This window comes from Peromyscus leucopus, chromosome 16_21, assembly GCF_004664715.2.
Source record: "Peromyscus leucopus breed LL Stock chromosome 16_21, UCI_PerLeu_2.1, whole genome shotgun sequence".
NCBI lineage: Eukaryota > Metazoa > Chordata > Mammalia > Rodentia > Cricetidae > Peromyscus > Peromyscus leucopus.
In genome coordinates this window covers 51,275,185-51,295,492 of record NC_051084.1, presented here as the reverse complement: position 1 = coordinate 51,295,492, position 20,308 = coordinate 51,275,185, and the positions used below count along the sequence as shown (strand labels likewise).

The window sequence follows — 20,308 nt, the reverse complement described above, 5'->3', positions numbered from 1 at the left end:
GTGGTATTTATCCAGAAAATTGTCCATTCCTTCCTGGTTTTCCATTTTTGTGGAGTACAGGTTTTTGAAGTATGATCTGATGATTCTCTGGATTTCCTCATTGTGTGTTGTTATGTCTTCTTTTCATTTCTGATTTTGTAAATTTGGGTGCTCTCTCTTTGCCTTTTGGTTAATTTGGCTATGGATTTGTCTATCTTGTTGAATTTTTCAAAGAACCAACTCTTTGTTTCATTGATTTTTTTGTATTGTTCTCTTGTTTTCTATTTTGTTGATTTTAGCCCTCAATTTGATTATTTCCTGGCATCTATTTCTCCTGGGTGAGTTTGTTTCTTTTTGTTCTAGAGCTTTCAGTTGTGCTGTTAATTCAATGGTATGGGATTGCTCCATCTTCTTTATGTGTGCATTTAGAGCTATGAATTTTCCTCTTAGCACTGCTTTCATAGTGTCCCATAAGTTTGGGTATGTTGTACTTTCATTTTCATTGAATTCTAGGAAATCTTTAATTTCTTTCTTTATTTCTTCCTTGACCCATTGATGTTTCAGGTGGGCATTATTCAGTTTCCATGAGTTTGTGGGTTTCTATAATTTTTGTTGTTGTTGAGGTCTAACTTTAAGGCCTGGTGGTCTGATAATATACAGGAGGTTATCCCAATTTTTCCAATTTTTTTGTATCTGTTGAGATTTGTTTTGTGTCCAAGCATGTGGTCAATTTTTGAGAAGGTTCCATGGGGTGCTAAGAAGAAGATATATTCTGTTGCAATGTAGATTTTGTGACATAAAGATATTTAGTAAGTTTTCCAAAGTTGGCAGTTGTGGAATGAGTTTCTGGACCACCTTACTGAAGGCTTCAAATATTGAGTGGTCATAGATGCTGGTCAGATAGAAGCTAAGATGGAGCTTTTCTAGCCCAGCATCTGCAAGGTCATCTTTGGCCCTTTGATGAATGTCCCTCTGTGTTTCTATTTTATGATTATCAGACAGACCATCAACTTTGTGAATAAAAACCTCAAAATTCATGTCTGGGTTAACTTTGTAGGCAGTAATGTGAAGTCGTGTTAAAGCCTCCATGTAGTCATCCTGTGCATCAATGACATATATCAATGCTCCTGTCCCCCTGAAGATCATTTCGTAGTCAAAGGTTGGGTCAAAGAAGTCCATCTGTCTAGGAAAATCCCAAATCTGGAAGTTGACAAAGGAGCTATTGGAAATATCATCTTTATAAATCTTGTTTGTACCTTCCAAAAAGAGAGTCTCATTGGGTGACATCTTAGGAAACACTACTGGATGGAGGACTCGCAGCTGTGCTGCTGTCCCATGAGTAGGATCCTTGGTTTGGAGCTGTCAGCGCTGCCCGGGCCGCAGCCACCGCCGGCCCCCGTGCCACCACCGCCGACCACTGCTGCCTCTTCTTCCTTCTCCTCCACACCGTAGCCGAAGTCCTTGGGGAACAAGTCGGCTGCTCCGTAACTGCCAACTAGGGGAGTCTCCTCTGCCCCATACTGCAGGGACATGGTGCTGGACCGCCGCTGCCAGCGCCCTGACAGGCCAGGCCAGGCCAGGCCGCTGCCTCCCCCTCGAGACTCCTGTCTTCTCCTCCCATCTCTCAATAGCTAGCAGCAATGGGATTTCAGATGAGTGCTACTTGTCCAGCTTCACACGATTCTGGGGATCTGAACTCCTGTTGTCTTGACTGCACAAGCAAGCACTTTCCTCATTGATTGAGCCTTCTGTCTAAGCTCAAGCATATTCTTTAACCATCCCAGCCATCTTGGCCTCTCCTCTTTCTAATAGTAGTTTTGCAGCAATCTGGAATGACCCTCTTGTCTAATTTCACTCACTCTGCCTTGCTCCTCCAGTTTACACTTGAATGCCTCCATCTCCACAATGTCTGTGGTTTACAGACTGGACAAGGGATGCACTGACAGGAGATTTAGAAAGCTGCTTATTTTTAATCCCAAGTCAAGCCACAAAGGATTCAAGGAGCCTTTAAAAACAAAATAAGTATCAGTGCCAAAAAAAACATGAATCAGAAAAGAAGGAGCAGATTTAAGGGGCAAAGTGGTTGCTAAAACTGAGGCATGACTTCTTATGGGGTGCTTCTAGACTCAGAACAAAGAAGGATATTTTGTTAGGTGTGAGGTCTCATTATCTATGAAAAAATTGAACCAGAATTTTAAGAGAAGTAGACTTCCTACCAGAATACATTTCTTTATGTATACTGGAAACATAAGTTTTGGTTAGAACTTTAATTTGTGATTGGAAAGAAAAGTCTTTTTGTGTACACTAAGTGCCAGCATATCAGATCAACAATTTGCCATCCCATTGAGAGACAGGGCATAGCTCAGTTTATCTTCTACATTTCCAAGGCAGTTTTTATTTTTGTATTTTCCTTTAACCCTGCTTAGAGCCAGGTTAATTCATAAAACTCAGAGTCGTGTCTGGAAACCCATGTTAAGAGATGAGTTCCACTGGAGAGGCATGCCATGGAGCTTGGAGTACAGACAAAACAGAAGAAACTGGAAACTAGATAGGGTATGAACAGATGAGAATTACTAAATACTTTGTGGATTAAAATAGGTAAAAATGTCACTTTTACATTGTAAGAGCCTAACGGAAAGCCTACATCAGCACAGATGAAAAGTATGCTAATTCAGCTGCATACATGGAATGATTCAATGGGTAGAATTAATTTTTGTGACAATTCTTACATTTTATAATAACTTTAACCAGAAATTTATGGCATATTCTTTAATACAATACCTGTATATTAACTGTTCTTCTTCATCAAGACATTTAGGAAATGGAAGTGAAGAACTCAATGTTCCAGACACTGGTGACTCTCCAGAAACTTCCTTCCTAGTCCCTCTTATTTTACCTATTTCAGGTTTTGCAACAGAGGTATGAATTTTGGCCAGAAATCAGCATGTTTCTCCATGCTGTAGGCTTCATGTCTAACAGTGTGTGGAAAGAGGAACTGGAAATAGCTAACCAAGCATAGATACAGGGAAACTCACTTCAGTCTGAATCAGTGCATTGCTTAAAAACAAAAATTAGACATCGATTCCATAAACATTTTAAGTATTGCATTAAAAATATATTTCTAACTTATTTAGATCTCTACCAGTGATTTGTTTTGCTCATGTTGCTATAATGAAATATTCTATTCTGTGTCTAAAAAAATATGAAAGTAACACTTGACAAAGATTTATATCCTGGAAATTAAGGCATCATTTGACTTAATATCACCTGAAGGCCTCTCCACAGACATGGCTCTTCCTACTTTTGTCCTGACAGAACAGGGGTAAAGAGTTTCTCAGTGATCTTTCTAATAGCTTTGACCCCATCCACAAGGCCTGTGATCTCCTGAATACCTCATTCCCTATCATCATCAACTCTACTTGAGGATGTCACACAGTAACATAATAATTCTGATAATATCAACTACAATAGCTCTAAAATCAATGAAGAAAATTCTTTTAAAATTGAGATATATCAATGGCAAATCAAACTATTGATGTTTTACATCAAGTTGGTTTTCTGAATAATTGATTTGTAAGGAAATGAATGCATCATGGATTTGTTTATTTCAAAGCTATATTTATGTTTTCAAAGCCTACTCTATAAAAATACATTTTCTAAAAATTTTATTAGTTTTATCCACAACATAAAAATGCAATCTAATGTAATGGACTGAATAATGACCTTCCAAGATGTCCAGGACCTATGAATTTTATCTTAGTAAGAGGGTGAGAATAAGGTAGTGAGATATGGTACTGTTGTGGATAATGTGATAGACCTGGTACAATCACAGATCCTCCTCCAAGAAAAAAACACAAGTCATATGTGTTGTGCCCAGATCGTGACTCCCAGAGAGACCACCAAAGATGAGCATGCCGGAATGCAAAAGCAAGGTTTAATTTTGGATATCCAAAAGCAATACAAGCCTAGGCAGGGACTTCGTCCAATACATCCAACGCAGTGGAGGCTGGAGGAAGTGCCCACCTATCTGCAAGCTCAGTTTTTAAAGGGAAAAATCACAAGGTTACATCATTTAGGGGTGCTAGTAAGGGTACAATTCTGATTGGCTTGCTTCTAGGTGCTTTCTAGAAATCATGGCTTAATCTTACTTCTAAGGGGGTGCTTGCCTGCCACCATTGCTCATTGGCTGCCCTCAGGTGGGGACATTTTTATGGTCAGTTACCCAGGAAACCAGGGTTGGAAGATTCTATAGTCTGGCAGTCATTACCTCGTGACTAACTTGTGACTCTGTGCTTTAACACTTCCTGGTTTCTGGAATCTGAACTGACTTGTTTCAGTAACTATTGGCCTATTCCTAGAAGGAGAAATCTTAGGCCTTAGTTTTTGGGTGAAAGCATTTTGGTCTTATTTCTAAGATGGCTAATTTTGGTCTCACAATATGGAAAGGAACTGATGTGAATATACAAGCAAATACAAATTTTAGATGTGTTTTATTACATTTTCTGTTGCTGTGACAAAATACTATAGTCAAAAGGAACTTGGGGAAGGAAAGGGTTTATGGCAGCTTACAACTCCAATGTTACAGTTCCCCATTGAGGGAAGACAGGAAAGAAACTCAAGTAGGAGCAGAGATAAGAATCATGGTGGAATGCTGTTTACTGTCTTGCTGCCATGGTTCCTCAGTTTGATCTTAGACCGTTCAGGACCACCTGCTCAGGGTTGTCACCACTCGCAATATGGTAGGTATTCCCATAGCAATCATTAATTAAGAAAATTTCTCACTTATCCAGAGGGAGGAGATGGGAAGGGGGGGTAGGCGGGGAGGGGGGGAAGGCAGGAGAGGGGGCGGGAGGGGGGTAGGACAAGGGAATCCGTGGCTGATATGTAAAATTAAATTAAATTATAAAATAAAAACAACAACAATAAAAAGAAAATGTCTCACAGACTTTTCGACAATTTAATAGAGATAACTCCTCAATTGGGGTTCTTCATACCAAATGTTTAGAGCTATCTAGCATATGTCAGTTTAATAAAAAAACAAAAACAAAACTTAACCACCAAAAACAAAACAAAACAAACAAGAAAACCAACTACAGTGATGGTTTTGAAGATGGAGAAAATGATCATGGACCAAGGAATACAAAGAATACAACTCTGAAAATGGACAAGATCATTCTCATTAAAAATCAGAAGGGATAGATGGGAACCATGCTGACAGTATCATGTTACATCTAAAAACCCTATCTCAAACATCTCACTACCATCACTATTTGAGAATAGACTTGTGTGGTGTTAAGTAAGACATTAAGGTTGTTATAATTTATTGAAATATTCACAAGAAACTAAATTATTGGGTGAAACTTTTTTTCTATTCTAGTAGAACTATTCAGGCCCAAGAACAAATGGGTGCTCATGACAGAAAGCCTATGTAGTAGTGGCAAACCACTGGGGTAAACACAGGGAAGATGTAAGAACGGGAATTAGTGCTAGATATTTATTTAGCAAACGCTGTAGAATTTGAAGGCAATAAAGATCAATGGTAGTAGGTTAAAGGGAACCATTATTAGGAAAATAATATGGTATCCTAGTGACAAGAAAGCTTTAAGAAAATGATTTTTTTTAATTCTATGTTAAACATCCTATCACTCTTCAGCACTATGTCCTCGTTTTTCATTTTTATTTTATTGGAAATAGATCCCTTTCATATTTTGGTTATGGTTTTCCCTCTCTGTAATCCTCCCAGTTCTTCTCCACCTCTTCTTCCAACTGGATCCATACCCTTCCTGTCTTCCATTTGGATCTATACCTTTTCTGTCTCTCCTTAGAAAGCAAACCGGAATCTAAGGGAAAGGAAAAGAAAAGCAAACAAATTGGGATAGGGAAAAAAAAGCAATCAGAAGAAAAAAAAAAACAAAGGAAAAGCACAAGAAACACACAAAGATGCAAACACACATTCACACACACACACACAGGACTGCCATAAAACATAAAACTGGAAGCCATAATATATACCCAAAGGACCTGTAATAAAAAAAAAGAATTACTTGATAACATTATGATACCAAAAAACCTCCAAAAGGTAATGATATTTTCTTCCGTTTTTGCTATCTATTGGGCACAAAGCCTACCCTTAAGAGGAGTTTCTTTCCTTTGGAGAAAACTAATTTTTCATTTGCAAATGGATATCAATTGGAGATATCATCTGGGCTAGGGATAGAGGTGTTTGTCCACCTCTTTCAGCTCTAGGACTTCATCTGGTTCAGACTCATACAGGCCTTGTCCTTGCTGCCACAATGTCTGTGACTCTAGGTGTGTCGGTAGTACTGTGGTTAGAATATCTTGTTTCCTTGGTGTCCTCCATCCCCTTCGGCTCTTACATTCTTTCCACCTCTTCTAGTGCACAGTTCCCTGAGCTCTGAGGGAAAGAATTAGGTGGAGACATCACATTTAAGGCCGAGTGTTCCAAGGGCTCTCACTTTCTGCATATTGTCTGGCTGTGGGTCTCTGTATTTGTTCCTATGTGCTGCAGGAGGAAGCTTCTCTGATAATGGCTGAGCAAGGTACTGATGTATGAGTATAGTAGAATGCAGTTAGGAGTCATTTCGTTTTTATATCTCTTTAGCAGAACAGTAGTATTTGGTTTTCTCCTACATCCGTGGCCTGTATAGTCTCAGATTCTTTGTCACCCAAATAGGGACCTGTATGGGTTCTATTTCGTGGAAGTAGCTTTAATCGTTACCAGATGTTGGTTCGTCCCTCTTACAAGCTTTGTGACATGATTGCATCAACATATCTTGCAGGTTGGTCACCATTGTATATCAAAGGTTGTAGGTGGGTGGGTGTTTACTTTTTTCCTTTGGTAGCATGCAGAATACCTTCCAGTACCATGAATGCATGCTTCACCATAGAGGTGAAGGTTCTATGTAGGCACCAGTTCTACTTCTCTGTGTTCAATGAGTTGTATAAATGCTATGTTCAGCAATAGGACCTTACTGTTAGTTTGTGAAGAGCAACCCCTGGGTTGTTTGTTGGTTACCATGGAAACCTTATGGCCAACAACTCATTAGATGTAACTATTCCCTCCTGACATTAGAAGCTTCATTTGGTGACAAGAGAAGTCCAGTTGGGACTCTCTCTCTCTGCCCCCATTATTTGGTGACTTCATTTAGATTGCCTTCACATGTATACATTTTTGGAAGCTTCTACTGTTAGCTTTCAATACTACCCCTCAAATGGCCCTTACCATGCCAAAGCTGTCCCTCACCATATTTCATCCCTCAACTTCATCTTTTCTCTCCCAGTTTTATCCCCCTTTCCAGTCTCTCCCCACCTCATACATCAATAACTATTTATTCTATATCTTCTTCCTAGGGACATGCATCCCCCCCCACTAATCCCTTACTCTCTAAACTCGATGATTATAGGGATTGTAGCTTGCCTATCAACAACTTAATAGCTGACATCTACATATAAGTGAATAGATACCATATTTGTCTTTTTTGTTTCTAGCTTACCTCACTCAAAATAATTTCTAATACCATTCATTCACCAGTTAATTTCATTTCTAATGGCTGGGTAATATTTCATTGTGTAAATATACAATACTTTCTTTATTATATCCATTCATCCATTGATGTATATCTAGGTAGTTTTCAATTGCTAGATATTATAAATAGAATTGTAATAAACATAATTGAGGAAATATCTCTGTAGCAGGCTGAAGAGTCATTTGTGGTTATAACTAGATTTTGAGGTAAATCAATTCCCATTTTTCTGAGCAACCACCAAAATTATTTCTAAGTGCTGTCCAAGTTTGCACTCCCACCAGCAATGGATGAGTGTTCCCCTTATTCTACAACCTTGCTAGCATGAGCTGTTGATTTTTTATTGATCTTGGTCATTCTGACTTGTGCTCCTTTTTTCTTAGTGTCAATGCTCTTTATATACACAGAGAGAGAGATAGTCAAGAAATAGTCAAACCTTTCAGCCCAGGAAAAGATTCTGAAGGATTATTTCCTATTTTAGATAATATATTCTTGGTCATACAAAATATTTTAGAAAACTTTCTTTCTTGACTAACATTGGGTATGCTGTCCAAAATTCAAAGAGATACTGTTCATTACTTTTACAAATACTGTACACTAGCTGTTATTTCATAGGGAAATACTTGGATGGAAATTAGTGGTGTCCATTTTCTTTGCCAGAAAATTTTGAATCCTCTACTATTTTGTTACATTTAAGTCCAATAAAAATGAATATATATATATATATATATATATATATATATATATATGAAATTTAAAAAAAAAAATTCTCCAAGTTTTCTTGGGATTTTTTCCAAAATAGGTTATAAATAACTCTCAAATAATAACTTTCATCACATAGTTCAAGATCAAAAAGGAAACACCAAAATTTAACTGCAAAAGTAAAACCCACCTGCATAAAATGAAACTAAACCAAGTTAAGTGAAAGACAAAACAAAACAACAACAAAACCCAGATAAATCTTAAAGCCAAACATAGTTAGCATTGATCATCCCATGATATTTCTGGGTGCAATATTTCACAATGTAATTTTATAGTTTTATAAAATTATGGTGTTGATGTGTTTTTCCCTAAAGCATAATGTATTTGTTTCTGAATTAATAGACTTACTTTTGCATTTAGATATACACAAGAGAAGGAAAAATTCTTTAATCTTTTCTTACTTCTATTTATTATGTGTTGCTGTGGGTACAGGAGAATGCACACAAACCACAGCAGATGTGAGGAGGTCTGAGGACAACTTCGTGAGGTAGGTTCCCTTTTTCTACCATGGAAGTTTAGGGGGATTGCACTCAGGTTGCCCCTGAGCCATCCTGCTAGTCCTACAATTTTTTACACTGTTATGGTCATTTGACTTTTGAAAACTCCAATAAAACTCTAATACTGCCTTAAACTTATTTTATGCCAGAAATAAGCTAGAAAAATCCTTGTTCTCCTGAAGAAAATAGGAACATTAGATATACTTCAGTCTAATTTTTTAAAATTTTGTTTTTACTTAGAACCTGTATCTCTGCAGAATGTTAGATCATATTTGTTATTATGATAGTTCTATGAAGCTAATACGAATGACAGACTGAGAACCCAAAACAGTACTAAATGCAAATAGAAGGATGTCTGAAGTTTTGAGGAATTTTTGTAGTAAAATTTGTTGGCATAATGAGGGTGGCCACTGAGCCTGTCCCATTGGGTTGTAAAGTGAAAAGACAAACATACTATGGAGCATTCGTACCGCTTCTCTTCAGCTTGCATTCCATGGCTTTAATTTTGAAAAGAAGACTGGCTTCTGAAAGAAAATTAAATCCATGCATTGTTCAGCACCATTTAAGACAAAATCAAATAGTCTGAATCATTTTTAGCATCTCAGACTCATAGAAGAACCACGTTACCAGAGAATCTTGTCTCTCATTTCCTTTTTGCAAATATTTCTCAAATCTATCACTTTTCTATAAATATCAGCACCTTATTCTGTTATTTAATCAGAAGGAAATTCATGTTAAAATTGTTATGGGTTGTCTGAATTCTGTTGTAATTCATGCTATTGTTGTCATTATTGTCTCTTCAATATATTCTTGGGCCTGCTTCCTGGTAATAGACTCCTCCCAGGTTAACACGGGTCAGGCCACCACAATTGCCTGCATTCTCTGTCAGTCCCAGACAGAGTGACCATCTGAGATTGAGAGAACAACCAGAAAGTCATTCCACCCTGGCGGTTTTCATAGCACATCGTATAGCACAGGTTTCTAAGTTGTTGTTGGTATTGTGGGAAAATTAGTTGCAATTTTAATGGCCTCTAACCACATTCCCTGCCCATAGAGATAAGACCTAAAGAAATGAGTGAAAATGTAGACAGGAACAGAGGAGAGATGAAGAAAATTCTACTTGTTTAAACTTTTCTCAGGCCACATTTGAAGAACTGTAAGTAGCTACACCCAGGTCTGCTATAGGGGAAGTGAAATCAGAATTTACAAAAAGATGTGTGCCTGAATTTAACCCTTCACAGCCTGCATTTGGAAAACAATGATCACTTTTGGTTTGAAGGGCAACAAAAACTAATTAAGGACATATTTGTAATTTCTTTTGTGTAAAAGAAATTTGTGTATCTCTGTATGCAAAGGTGTGTCTTCTAGTTTATCCTAGGCTAAAATGTAGAAGTAGCCATTTTAGATCCTCAACATGCCCCAATTTTTATTCCTCAGACATTTATACCTTGAATGTAAGATGAAAGGAAAGTATTTGAACCAAGATGAGTCAGTCAAAGTATTTCAAATGCTTAGCTGAAATGACTAGCTTAGGGCTGCAGTTCTAGCAAATCCAGAGTATTTGAAGAAATTTTGAGAACAGACAGTATTAAGGCCAGTCTCCTTTGAACTATACTACCTAAGTACACAGATGTACCGCATGTAGAGCACGCAGGTAAAACAGGGAAAGTACCCCGTCTGTAAAAGGGTCTGTGCACCCAGACGCCAGCATTTGAGCCCCTGTGATTTCTATTCACAAGAATTGGGTGCATTCCCCAGTAAGGCTTACCTCATTAAACTGATTTTCTATTACTGTTCTTCTCAGTTCTGACAAACACACACAAACATGTTTCAGTAGGTTCATTTTCATATTCTTAAGCCTACTCAGATTTTCATATTTCCAGTGTCCTTAAGACTCCCAGAACCCCATTCATTTTACCAGAAAGATACTTTGTCTCTAAATCTTTAAAGCATCTAAATATATCTATTTGTTAAGTTTATCTTTGAGTGATATGTAAAGACATAATATTGCACATATAATGATTTGATACATCAATACAATGTATAATGTCTAAAATGGGGAAAACATATCACCTCAAATGTTTATGAACTTTTTACATTTTGAACATGTATTTTAAAGTTTTACAAATTAATGACCTAATTAGCCATCTTAAAAGGTTCTAGGGGTCCTGTTTTCCAGATAGCCTCACTGGTGATATGAGTAGCAGTCCAGTCATCCTTGTTCCACATCTAGTATCCTCCTATGAGTGAGTACATACCATATTTGTCTTTCTGAGTCTGGGTTATCAGGTTTTGGCTATTACAAACAATGCTGATATAAATATAGCTGAGCAAGTGCTCTTGGAACAAGGATGACTGGACTGCTACTCACATCACCAGTGAGGCTACCCGGAAAACAGGATCCCAAGAAAGACACGGGGATTACCCAATGACTGAGAAATGGATGAGATCTACATGAACAGCCTGGACATGAGTGGGAGCAATGAACGGTGAGGGTCGAGGGAAAGAAAGCGGGAGATCCCACCTGGATCAAGAACAGAGAGGGAGAACAAGGAATAGGAGACCATGGTAAATGAAGACCACATGAGAAAAGGAAGAAACAAAGTGCTAAAGAGGCCCACAGAAATCCACAAAGATACCCCCACAAAAGACTGCTGGCAATGGTCGAGAGACAGCCGGGACTGACCTACTCTGGTGATGGGATAGCCAAACACCCTAATAGTTGTGCCAGAAACTGCATCCAAGTACTGAGGAATCTGGATGCAGACATCCACAGCTAGGCCCCGGGTGGAGCACTTGGAGTCTAATTAGCGAGGAAGAGGAGGGTTTATATGAGCAAAAATTGTTGAAACCAAGGTTGGATAAAGCACAGGGACAAATAGCCAAACAAATGGAAATACATGAACTATGAACCAAAGGCTGAGCGGCCCCCAACTGGATCAGACCCTCTGAATAGGTGAGACAGTTGATTGGCTTGATCAGTTTGGGAGGCATCTAGGCAGTGGTACCAGGTCCTGGGCTCATTACATGAGTTAGCTGTTTGAAACCTGGGACTTATGAAGGGACGCTTGGCTCAATCTGGGAGGAGGGGACTGGACCTGCCTGGATTGAGTCTATCAGGTCGATCTCAGTCTTCGGGGGAGGCCTTGCTCTGGAGGAGGTGGGAATGGGGAGTGGGTTGGTGGGAAAGGGAGGGCACAGGAAGGGGGAGAACAAGGGAATCTGTGGCTGTTATGTAGAACTGAATAGTATTGTAAAATAAAATAAAGAAAAGAAAAAAAGGTTCTAAAACTTTGAAATTAATCTTCTAAAATTTTATTTTTTCACTTAAGGTTTTAGTTAAAATCAGAGCTATGCAACACAAATCAAATACACAATGAAAAATAGTCGATAAAACCAAAATATATTTCTTAGAAAATGTTAATGAAACTAGTTACACTATAGCAAGACTAAAGAGATCTGTGCTGTTGGTGACCTGTAGTCAGCCCACAGTCAGGACAAATCTTTGTCACCCGCCAGTCCCACAGGCGCTCAGACCCAACCAAGTAAACACAGAGACTTGTATTGCTTACAAACTGTATGGCCGTACCAGGCTTCTTGCTAACGGTTCTTATGTCTTAAATTAATCCATTTCTATAAATCTATACCTTGCCACATGGCTTGTGGCTTATCAGCATCTTTACGTGCTGTTTGTCATGGCTGGCAGTGACTCTGACTCAGCCTTCCACTTCCCAGAATTCTTCTCCTTCTTGTCCCGTCTATACTTCCTCCTGCCTGACTACTGGCCAATCAGTGTTTTATTTACTAACCAATCAGAGCAACACATTTGCCATACAGAACATCCCACAGCAGTGACCAGCTTGGTTCTCCTTAATGAGGCCATGGCTCTTCATGGGCCCTGTGCTGCTGTGGTGATATATTGTGTATCTCAATATATTGTGTACCCTAATAAACTTATCTGGGGATCAAAGGACAGAGCCAGCCACTAGATTAGACATAGAGGCCAGAAAGTGGTGGCACACACCCTTAATTCTATCACTTGGGAGGCAGAGATCCATTGGCATCTCTGTGAGTTCAAGGCCACACTGGGAACAGTGTCAGGCAGTGGTGGCACATGCCTTTAATCCCAGCACTTGAGATCTCATGCCTTTGCTTGGAAAGAACACACGCCTTTAATCCCAGGAAGTGACATGGCTGGGTGGAGAATGGTATATAAGACATGAAGAGACAAGAATTGAGCAGCAGTTCAACTGAGACCCTCAGGGGTGAAGACTCAGAGGCTTTCAGTCTGAGGATTCATGGAAACAGGATCTGCTGAGGAGTTGGCAAAGTGAGGTTGGTTGTGGCTTTTACTGCTTCTCTGATGTCTCAGCTTTCATCCCAATATCTGGCTCCAGGTTCTTGGTTTTATTATTATTATTATTATTATTATTATTATTATTATTATTATTATTTATTATTATTATTAAGACCATTTAGCATTTTGTGTTACATGCTACTATGAACATTTGTCCCTAATAGATCATATATTTTCTCATAATTGTAAAATGGTACTTTTTACCTCCAATTGAAGGTAAAAACAAAAACAAACAAAAAACTTCAATTGGAAGTTGTTTCCTCATCGGCTAGGACATTCTATAACCAGACTTTGACTAGCACTCTGTCTCAAGACAGGAACAACACTGCAGAGTCATTTCTAATCCAAATCAACACCACAAATAAGAAATTAAAGTTGCTAGCATTTAGGAGTTCTGGAGAAAATATCTATCATAAGTTTGCAAATTAGGGTGACTATTGCTATGAATTGCTAAAAAAGAAAAATGATAGAAAAAGATGTATTAAGGAAAGAGTTTTTAAAAGTATGAAATTCAAGTTGATTCCTTGACAGCATTTAAAGTAACTTTCAGCTCCTGAAATCAACAGGTAGGCAGAAGAAGACCAAGCATGGATGTTGATCATGAAATCCAGTTAATCACAGAAAGATGACATCCATATGAGGAAGGAATAGAAATTTCATTTCATTTGATATGAATAGCTGTAATTAATGAAAATGTATATTTTATTTCATTGAATATAATTTATATGCAATAAACTGTTCATATTTTATGTGTGCAATTAGAAAATTTCAGACATGTCTACATTAGCAAAATTCTCTAATTCAAGGTAATGAGTATACTTATCAGATCACCAAAATTTCTGCATATTCCCTTGTATCCCTTCCCTCCTGTCTCTTCCTGGGATACAAAAATCACTGCTTTTACTATAAAGTTACTATACCAGTAAGTACTTATCTATTAATAGGGTAAATACTGAACAGTGACCATAAATAAGTCACTATTTTTTTCTATTTCTATTGAAACTAAGAAAGGTTTATAACAACAAATGAAAAGGGTGAAAAGAACCAAATAGAATATTTATTGGAGCACTTTGTAATGGTTTACTTTTAATTGTCAGTGTGCTAAAACTTAGAATCACCTTGGAAGAAAGTCTCAATGATGAATTGACTGCACTGGATTGACCTGTGGACGTAAGTGTGGGGAGTTGTCTTAAATAAGGTAATTGATGTGGGAAGACCCAGCCCACTGTGGGAGGCACCATTCCCTAGACATTAGAATGAAAAAAAATCAAGCTGAGCACATGCAAACAAGCAGGCAGCATGCATGAATTTGTTTCTATTTGCTCCTGTTGGTGAAATATAATGTGAGAAGATATCTCAAGCTCCTGCTGTTTTGATTTCCCTGTGGTAATGGACCATAAACTGGAATTGTGACTGAAATGAACACCTTCTCCTGTAATTTTAATTTTTTTTTGGATACTTTATCACAGCAACAAAAATAAAACTAGAACAAAAGGTTATACTAGTGGCCAAGAATAGATTTCTAGGAAATAGTATGAGGAGACTGAGTTATAGGTCCTGTAAAATGTAATTGATATGAAAAGGAAGATATCACCTATTCCTAAGCATCAAAGGCAAGCTCCTTACTTCCATAGGTATGGCTCTGATGATGGGGAAACATCCACAGTATCATTGCATCTTGCTTATCAAGAGCCACGCTGTTATGCAACAGGATGCCAGAACAACTCACTCATTATAGTGTTGTATAATTCCTATTGATAAACCTTCCTCAAGCATCACCACACTCTGCAGTCTCTGGTAATCACCATTCTATCCTCAACTTTTTATAATGTAGAAGGGCCATGTATGTGTCATTGTTTTCTTAAGACAAGATGTGACATTTGTGAAATGTTATGTCATATACACAGTTTATTCCACATTGTTCTGATGCTAAATTAATTTATCCATATCATCATTGCTGGCAATTTTCAGTTAAGCTGCTCCTTGCAGAATGTATACTTCATTCTCAGAAGCAATGTCTTCTCTAGCTTGACTCCATTCCCTCTCAAAATAACTCCAATATTCTTGTAAAACTATAAGATATGAGAGTTGCATTCCTACTCTTACTATTATTACTAATAAGTGTTAGGAGTTGTTTTGTAGGTTAAAGGAGACACAAGGTATAACATAGCTTGCGAATATCTCTGAGTACAAATTCAGATATTAACAACAGTGAAAGTGATTTTATGAGCATAAGGACTCTCAGGACATGATGCATCCTCTTCAGCACAAAGCTGACTAATGAGAGTGCGAGTCATTAGGTGCCAAGGAACAAAATTATTTAGGTCAATCAAATGGTGTCTGTAATATTTGAGCATTTTCAGAAGTATATAAACAGGGATTGGAGTGATGACTTATTAGTTAACAGCACTGTCTGGTCTTCCAGAAGGCATGGGTTTGATTACCAGCACTTACATGGAAGGTTACAACTGTCTTTGACTTCATTTCCAGGAAACTGATATCCTATTCTGGCCTTTGAGGACACCATGAATACAAATGGGGCTCACATATATATGCAGGCAAATCACTATGTACGTAAAAATTAAAATAATTTAAGTATATAAATAAGGTGTGTAATAAACAAAAATAACAATAGACTATGTATGTTTTGTAATGGTTTTATATCACTGAATTTGTCTCTCTAAAACACCATGAAAATTATGTTGACTTTTAACCTTGAATGGAATTTCCAGTTGAAGCATGAAACAAAATCAATTTTTCATCTTTGTCAATGGATCACAGGATACAAATGGTACAATAAGTGGAAACCATTCTTGAAAACAAAAAAAGAAAATGATACAGATGAGTACAAATTCACTTCCCATTGTAGTAAAAGTAAAACACAGGTGAGAATTAATTCTCAAAGTACATGCCTACTGGAACAACTTTCAGGCAGAGACGCTAAGACACTACCTCTTAAAGCTAGAGGACTACATTGAGGGACAATATCTGATCTCTTTTAGAAAAACACATTGATTTAGATGGTAAGATTGCTACCCAAACATTTTTCAAGATCATTTCATTTTGGACATGAAGAAGGAAACAGAAGCAGCTGTAAGAACTTGCCATCTCTACAACTGCATGCCAGGGTGAAGTAAAGCTTTGGCGAGACGCATGTTTCAGGCAAGAAAAAATATGTATCCAGGCTAAAGATTTATTGTTTACATCTTGAAGATGAAGTAAAGGTTATGTGCATGATTAAATGTCAAAAGGAGATGCTGAAGAAGAAACAAGAATTATGCAATCAGCAACACAGTGTGCATAATGGGGATTACAGTGGAGGAAAAAATATGCGTGATAATTTTACTTTTCATGCAGAGAAAATCAATGGGCAATGGTAGACAAGTAAACTGAATAAATTACAGTTATAAACATCTACAAACACTTCAAAAGAGTATACACTTTTATGTTATCAAAATTAAGCACATACAATAAAGGAAACTCAAATCTTACCAAGAAGAAAAATAAGCAAAAGATGAATGCTCAAAACAACATAAGATGGAAAAAATAAAGCAAGCCTTACTTTCATCCCATAAATATATATTATATTGATTTATATATTAAAAAAGAGAAAGATTCCTGTGTTGAAATTCAGTGAAACCCAATTGTATATTGTGTTGAAGAAATTGGCATTTTTAAGTGACTTAGAAAATTTGAAAGTAAGTAGGTAGACAAAAGTAGACGAAAACTGAGTTAAAATTCTGAGGCTAGTAATGAGTGTAATATAATATGTAACTTTGATGACTTAGTTAGGATTTCTATTGCTGTGAAGAGACACCATGGTCACAGAAACTCTTATAAAAGAAAACAAATGAAGTGGAGCTGGCTTAAAGCTTCAGAGGATTAGTCCTAGTCCATTATCATCATTGTGGCACATGATGGCATGCAAGAAGACATGGTGCTGGAGAAGGGAGTTTTACATCATGATCCACAAGCAACAGGAAGTGAACTGTATCACACTGGGCATACTCTGAGCATATAAGACAGCAAAGCCTGCCTCCACAGTGAGACACCTCCTCCAAAAAGGCCACACTGACTCCAGCAAGGACATGCCTCCTAATAGTGTGACTCCTTATGGGCCAATTATTTAAAAGCATGAGTCTATGGAGGGTCATACCTATTCAAACCACCACAGTTGGCTTACAAAATTAAATACAAAATTAAGGACTGTGTTGCAAAAATAACTGTGACTTGCAAATTTTATAGTCAGATTCTAAATACAATTATATAAAAATAATGTAAAATAAAAATGCATCACCATGGAATGCTTTACTCAAAATAGAAAAGGACTATGATATCAAAAACTTTATTGCTTGTAGTAATCTAATTTTAAAAACTTAATTGAGCATACAGATTGTAGTTTGTAAGTGTCCACAAAATAGTCATATTTGCTGAACTGTTCAGAAAACTAAAAACTATAAAATTAGAAACAGTATGCTTTGTTTATATTGTAACACAACAAATAAGTTGTTAGGCAAACAGAAATGCATAATCCATGTGATCATTGTTTCCTTTACTTAGGGACATGTTTTACTAAGAAACTGTATAATCTTTTTTATTATTTGAATGGTCATATTGCAATTCTTGTAATATGCAATAGTATGTGTTCAAAGGGAAGCTTTATTACCTGTGTCCTATTATCTGCATAACTATTTTCAAAATTATGTATCACATGTGATTCATGAATGCTGAACTAGTACATGGAAATAGTAAAGAGATTTGTTTCCTCAGAATCTTTTACCAAGTGTCTGCAAACCTGTGACATAATTAGTTCTGAAAGGGTTGGTGAAATCATGTTGTGTTCTAGAAAATGAGTTCCAACCTGATTGGAAGGTATGCACACCAAAAAGGTGGGTATATTTTACTGTCTAGTGGGAGTACAGAAAACATTGAATCCTTGGATATAGTTCATGGTAAATATTTTGCTTATTAACCCAAAATAGATCAATCAATAACAGCTATAAAACTTTTTTGTCTGTTCCCTCCCAACAAAACAAAACAAACTAACAGCACCATGCTGATATGTTCTCCATTGGTTTTGAACTCTTCTTAGTATCTTCAGGTAGTCTTCAAGGCCTGTTATGAAGCCCAATATACTCTGTATTCAATGAGAATTCACAGCTCTCAATTCACACAGTTTACTGATAACTCCCTGCCTTTTTTCACATTGTTCCTTCCCCATACAACAAATGACCTTTTCTTGACAAGCTAGCAAAACCTTCCAGTCTACAACTTCATATACTTATTAGAATGAAATATGTTATATGTGATATGTTTATAATGTCTTCATGTGTATGCTGAAAGAAATACAAGACAGAAAAGGGATACAACAGATAATCCCTTTACTTAGTATTTTTTTTTTTTTTTTTTTTGGTTTTTTGAGACAGGGTTTCTCTGTGTAGCTTTGCGCCTTTCCTGGAACTCACTTGGTAGCCCAGGCTGGCCTTGAACTCACAGAGATCCACCTGGCTCTGCCTCCCGAGTGCTAGGATTAAAGGCGTGCGCCACCACTGCCCGGCCTACTTAGTCTTTCTTTCTAACATATCATAATAATAGATCCCAAGGCTGGTCCAACTCATTTTTCAACTCTTCCAATTGAGAAACTATTTTGATTGACAAGATAGTTTAAGATAGGTAGTAATCTGACTTTCTCATAGTATATCAGTGAGTTTCAGCTGTCATTGTCTAAACAGGACATTTTCATGTGAAATAAAACTATGGAATGATGTTGATTCTTATTGTGGAGGGGGTATACAAATTCTCATGTGTGCAGATGGGCATATGAATAGAGTCCAGAGATTGACATTGGTCATCTTTTGTGAGTATATGGATACTTGCATGTGTGAAGCTCTGAGTGAATGTAGTACTAAGTGAGTGTATGTTGTTGACATGAGTGTCCATGCCAAGAATCTCAAACCCATGGGAAAATGGCAAAGCTTTACACCTGAAGTGAGGCTCAGAAGGGTGACAGATCCTTCTTAGAGTCTGTAGAGATGTTGGTACTGTGTACAGAAAATGTCCACCATAGCTTTCTGCCCATGCATGTTTATGGCCTAAAACCAATTTCCCTAATGAAGTTAGCTTTGTCTGTTTCCTTTTTCAGCTGCATACAATAACTCTGCCTCACTGTTTATCTGTATGTAATAATCCTTCCTTCTTGTCCAGTTGTATGCAACACCCTTGCCTTTCCATTCAACTCTATGTAATACACATGCTGAACTTCCAGGGTGCTGCAATTTCTCCACCAGAAAGGTCAGTCCTTCTGACACCAACTTTTTTTTTTTTAATTTTCTTTTTGTCTCTGTGTGCCTGTTCTTCATTCCATCCACATCTCTATCAGGGCTGTCTATGGAGCCATGTAAGGACTCTGCACTGATCACTTTCCATGTCACACATTGAGGCAGGGTCTCTCATCTGAGCCCGGAGCTCACCACTTCTGCTACTCAACACTACAGCTTGCTCCTGGGAGCCCTTGTATCCTCCTCCAAAGTTCTGAGTCTAGAGGCACTTGTGCCTGCCCAGCATTTATAAACATTCTGGGCACCCTGCCTATCGTTCTCACACTAACACACTTGCATGACAAGCCTTAGAACAACTGAGCCATCTCGCTAACCATAGTGATGTTTTTAATATCTTACATTTGCTGATCCAAAGTAATTCATTATGAAAATCCAAAGAAAGAAACTTCTTTATCAAATAAACCATAATGAATTCTAAAATTGTTTATCAAAATTGGCCTAAAAAATGCATGATGATACATTGCCTCATTGATATATTCTTTTTAATACTAATATTAAAAGAAAAAAAGGATGGCTTAAATTGCAGGCTGCTTAAGCTGAATTCAGAAGAATTAAGGCTTTTATCCCATAAGATAGTGCACTTTTGGTCATCCATTTGCATGCCATGACCTCCATGGTATTCCCATGAAACTTGTGCTCTTCCTTATTCATTACCCATGAATTATGGGTATTTTTGGAGGAATTTACATGAGGTTTTAATTTTGTGGTATAGTTTGATTAAAATAAATATAGTTGGGAAATGGATGAGATAAATGATATAAATATAGTCTCAAAAACAGAAAAAATAAAAGTTAAAAAATAGAAAGGAATGTAGTTACATTTTAAAAAGAA

General features: G+C 37.3%; 1 protein-coding gene across 1 annotated transcript; it reads right to left on the bottom strand.

The window, feature by feature from the left end:
• Positions 1 to 690: 690 nt before the first annotated feature.
• Positions 691 to 1,511, bottom strand: LOC114690559 (ras-related GTP-binding protein C-like). Its single transcript, XM_037199927.1, is given in 2 exon segments — positions 691 to 1,280; positions 1,283 to 1,511. Coding segments are annotated over 2 exon segments (804 nt in total). The 3' UTR covers positions 691 to 705.
• Between the last annotated feature and the right edge of the window lie 18,797 nt (positions 1,512 to 20,308).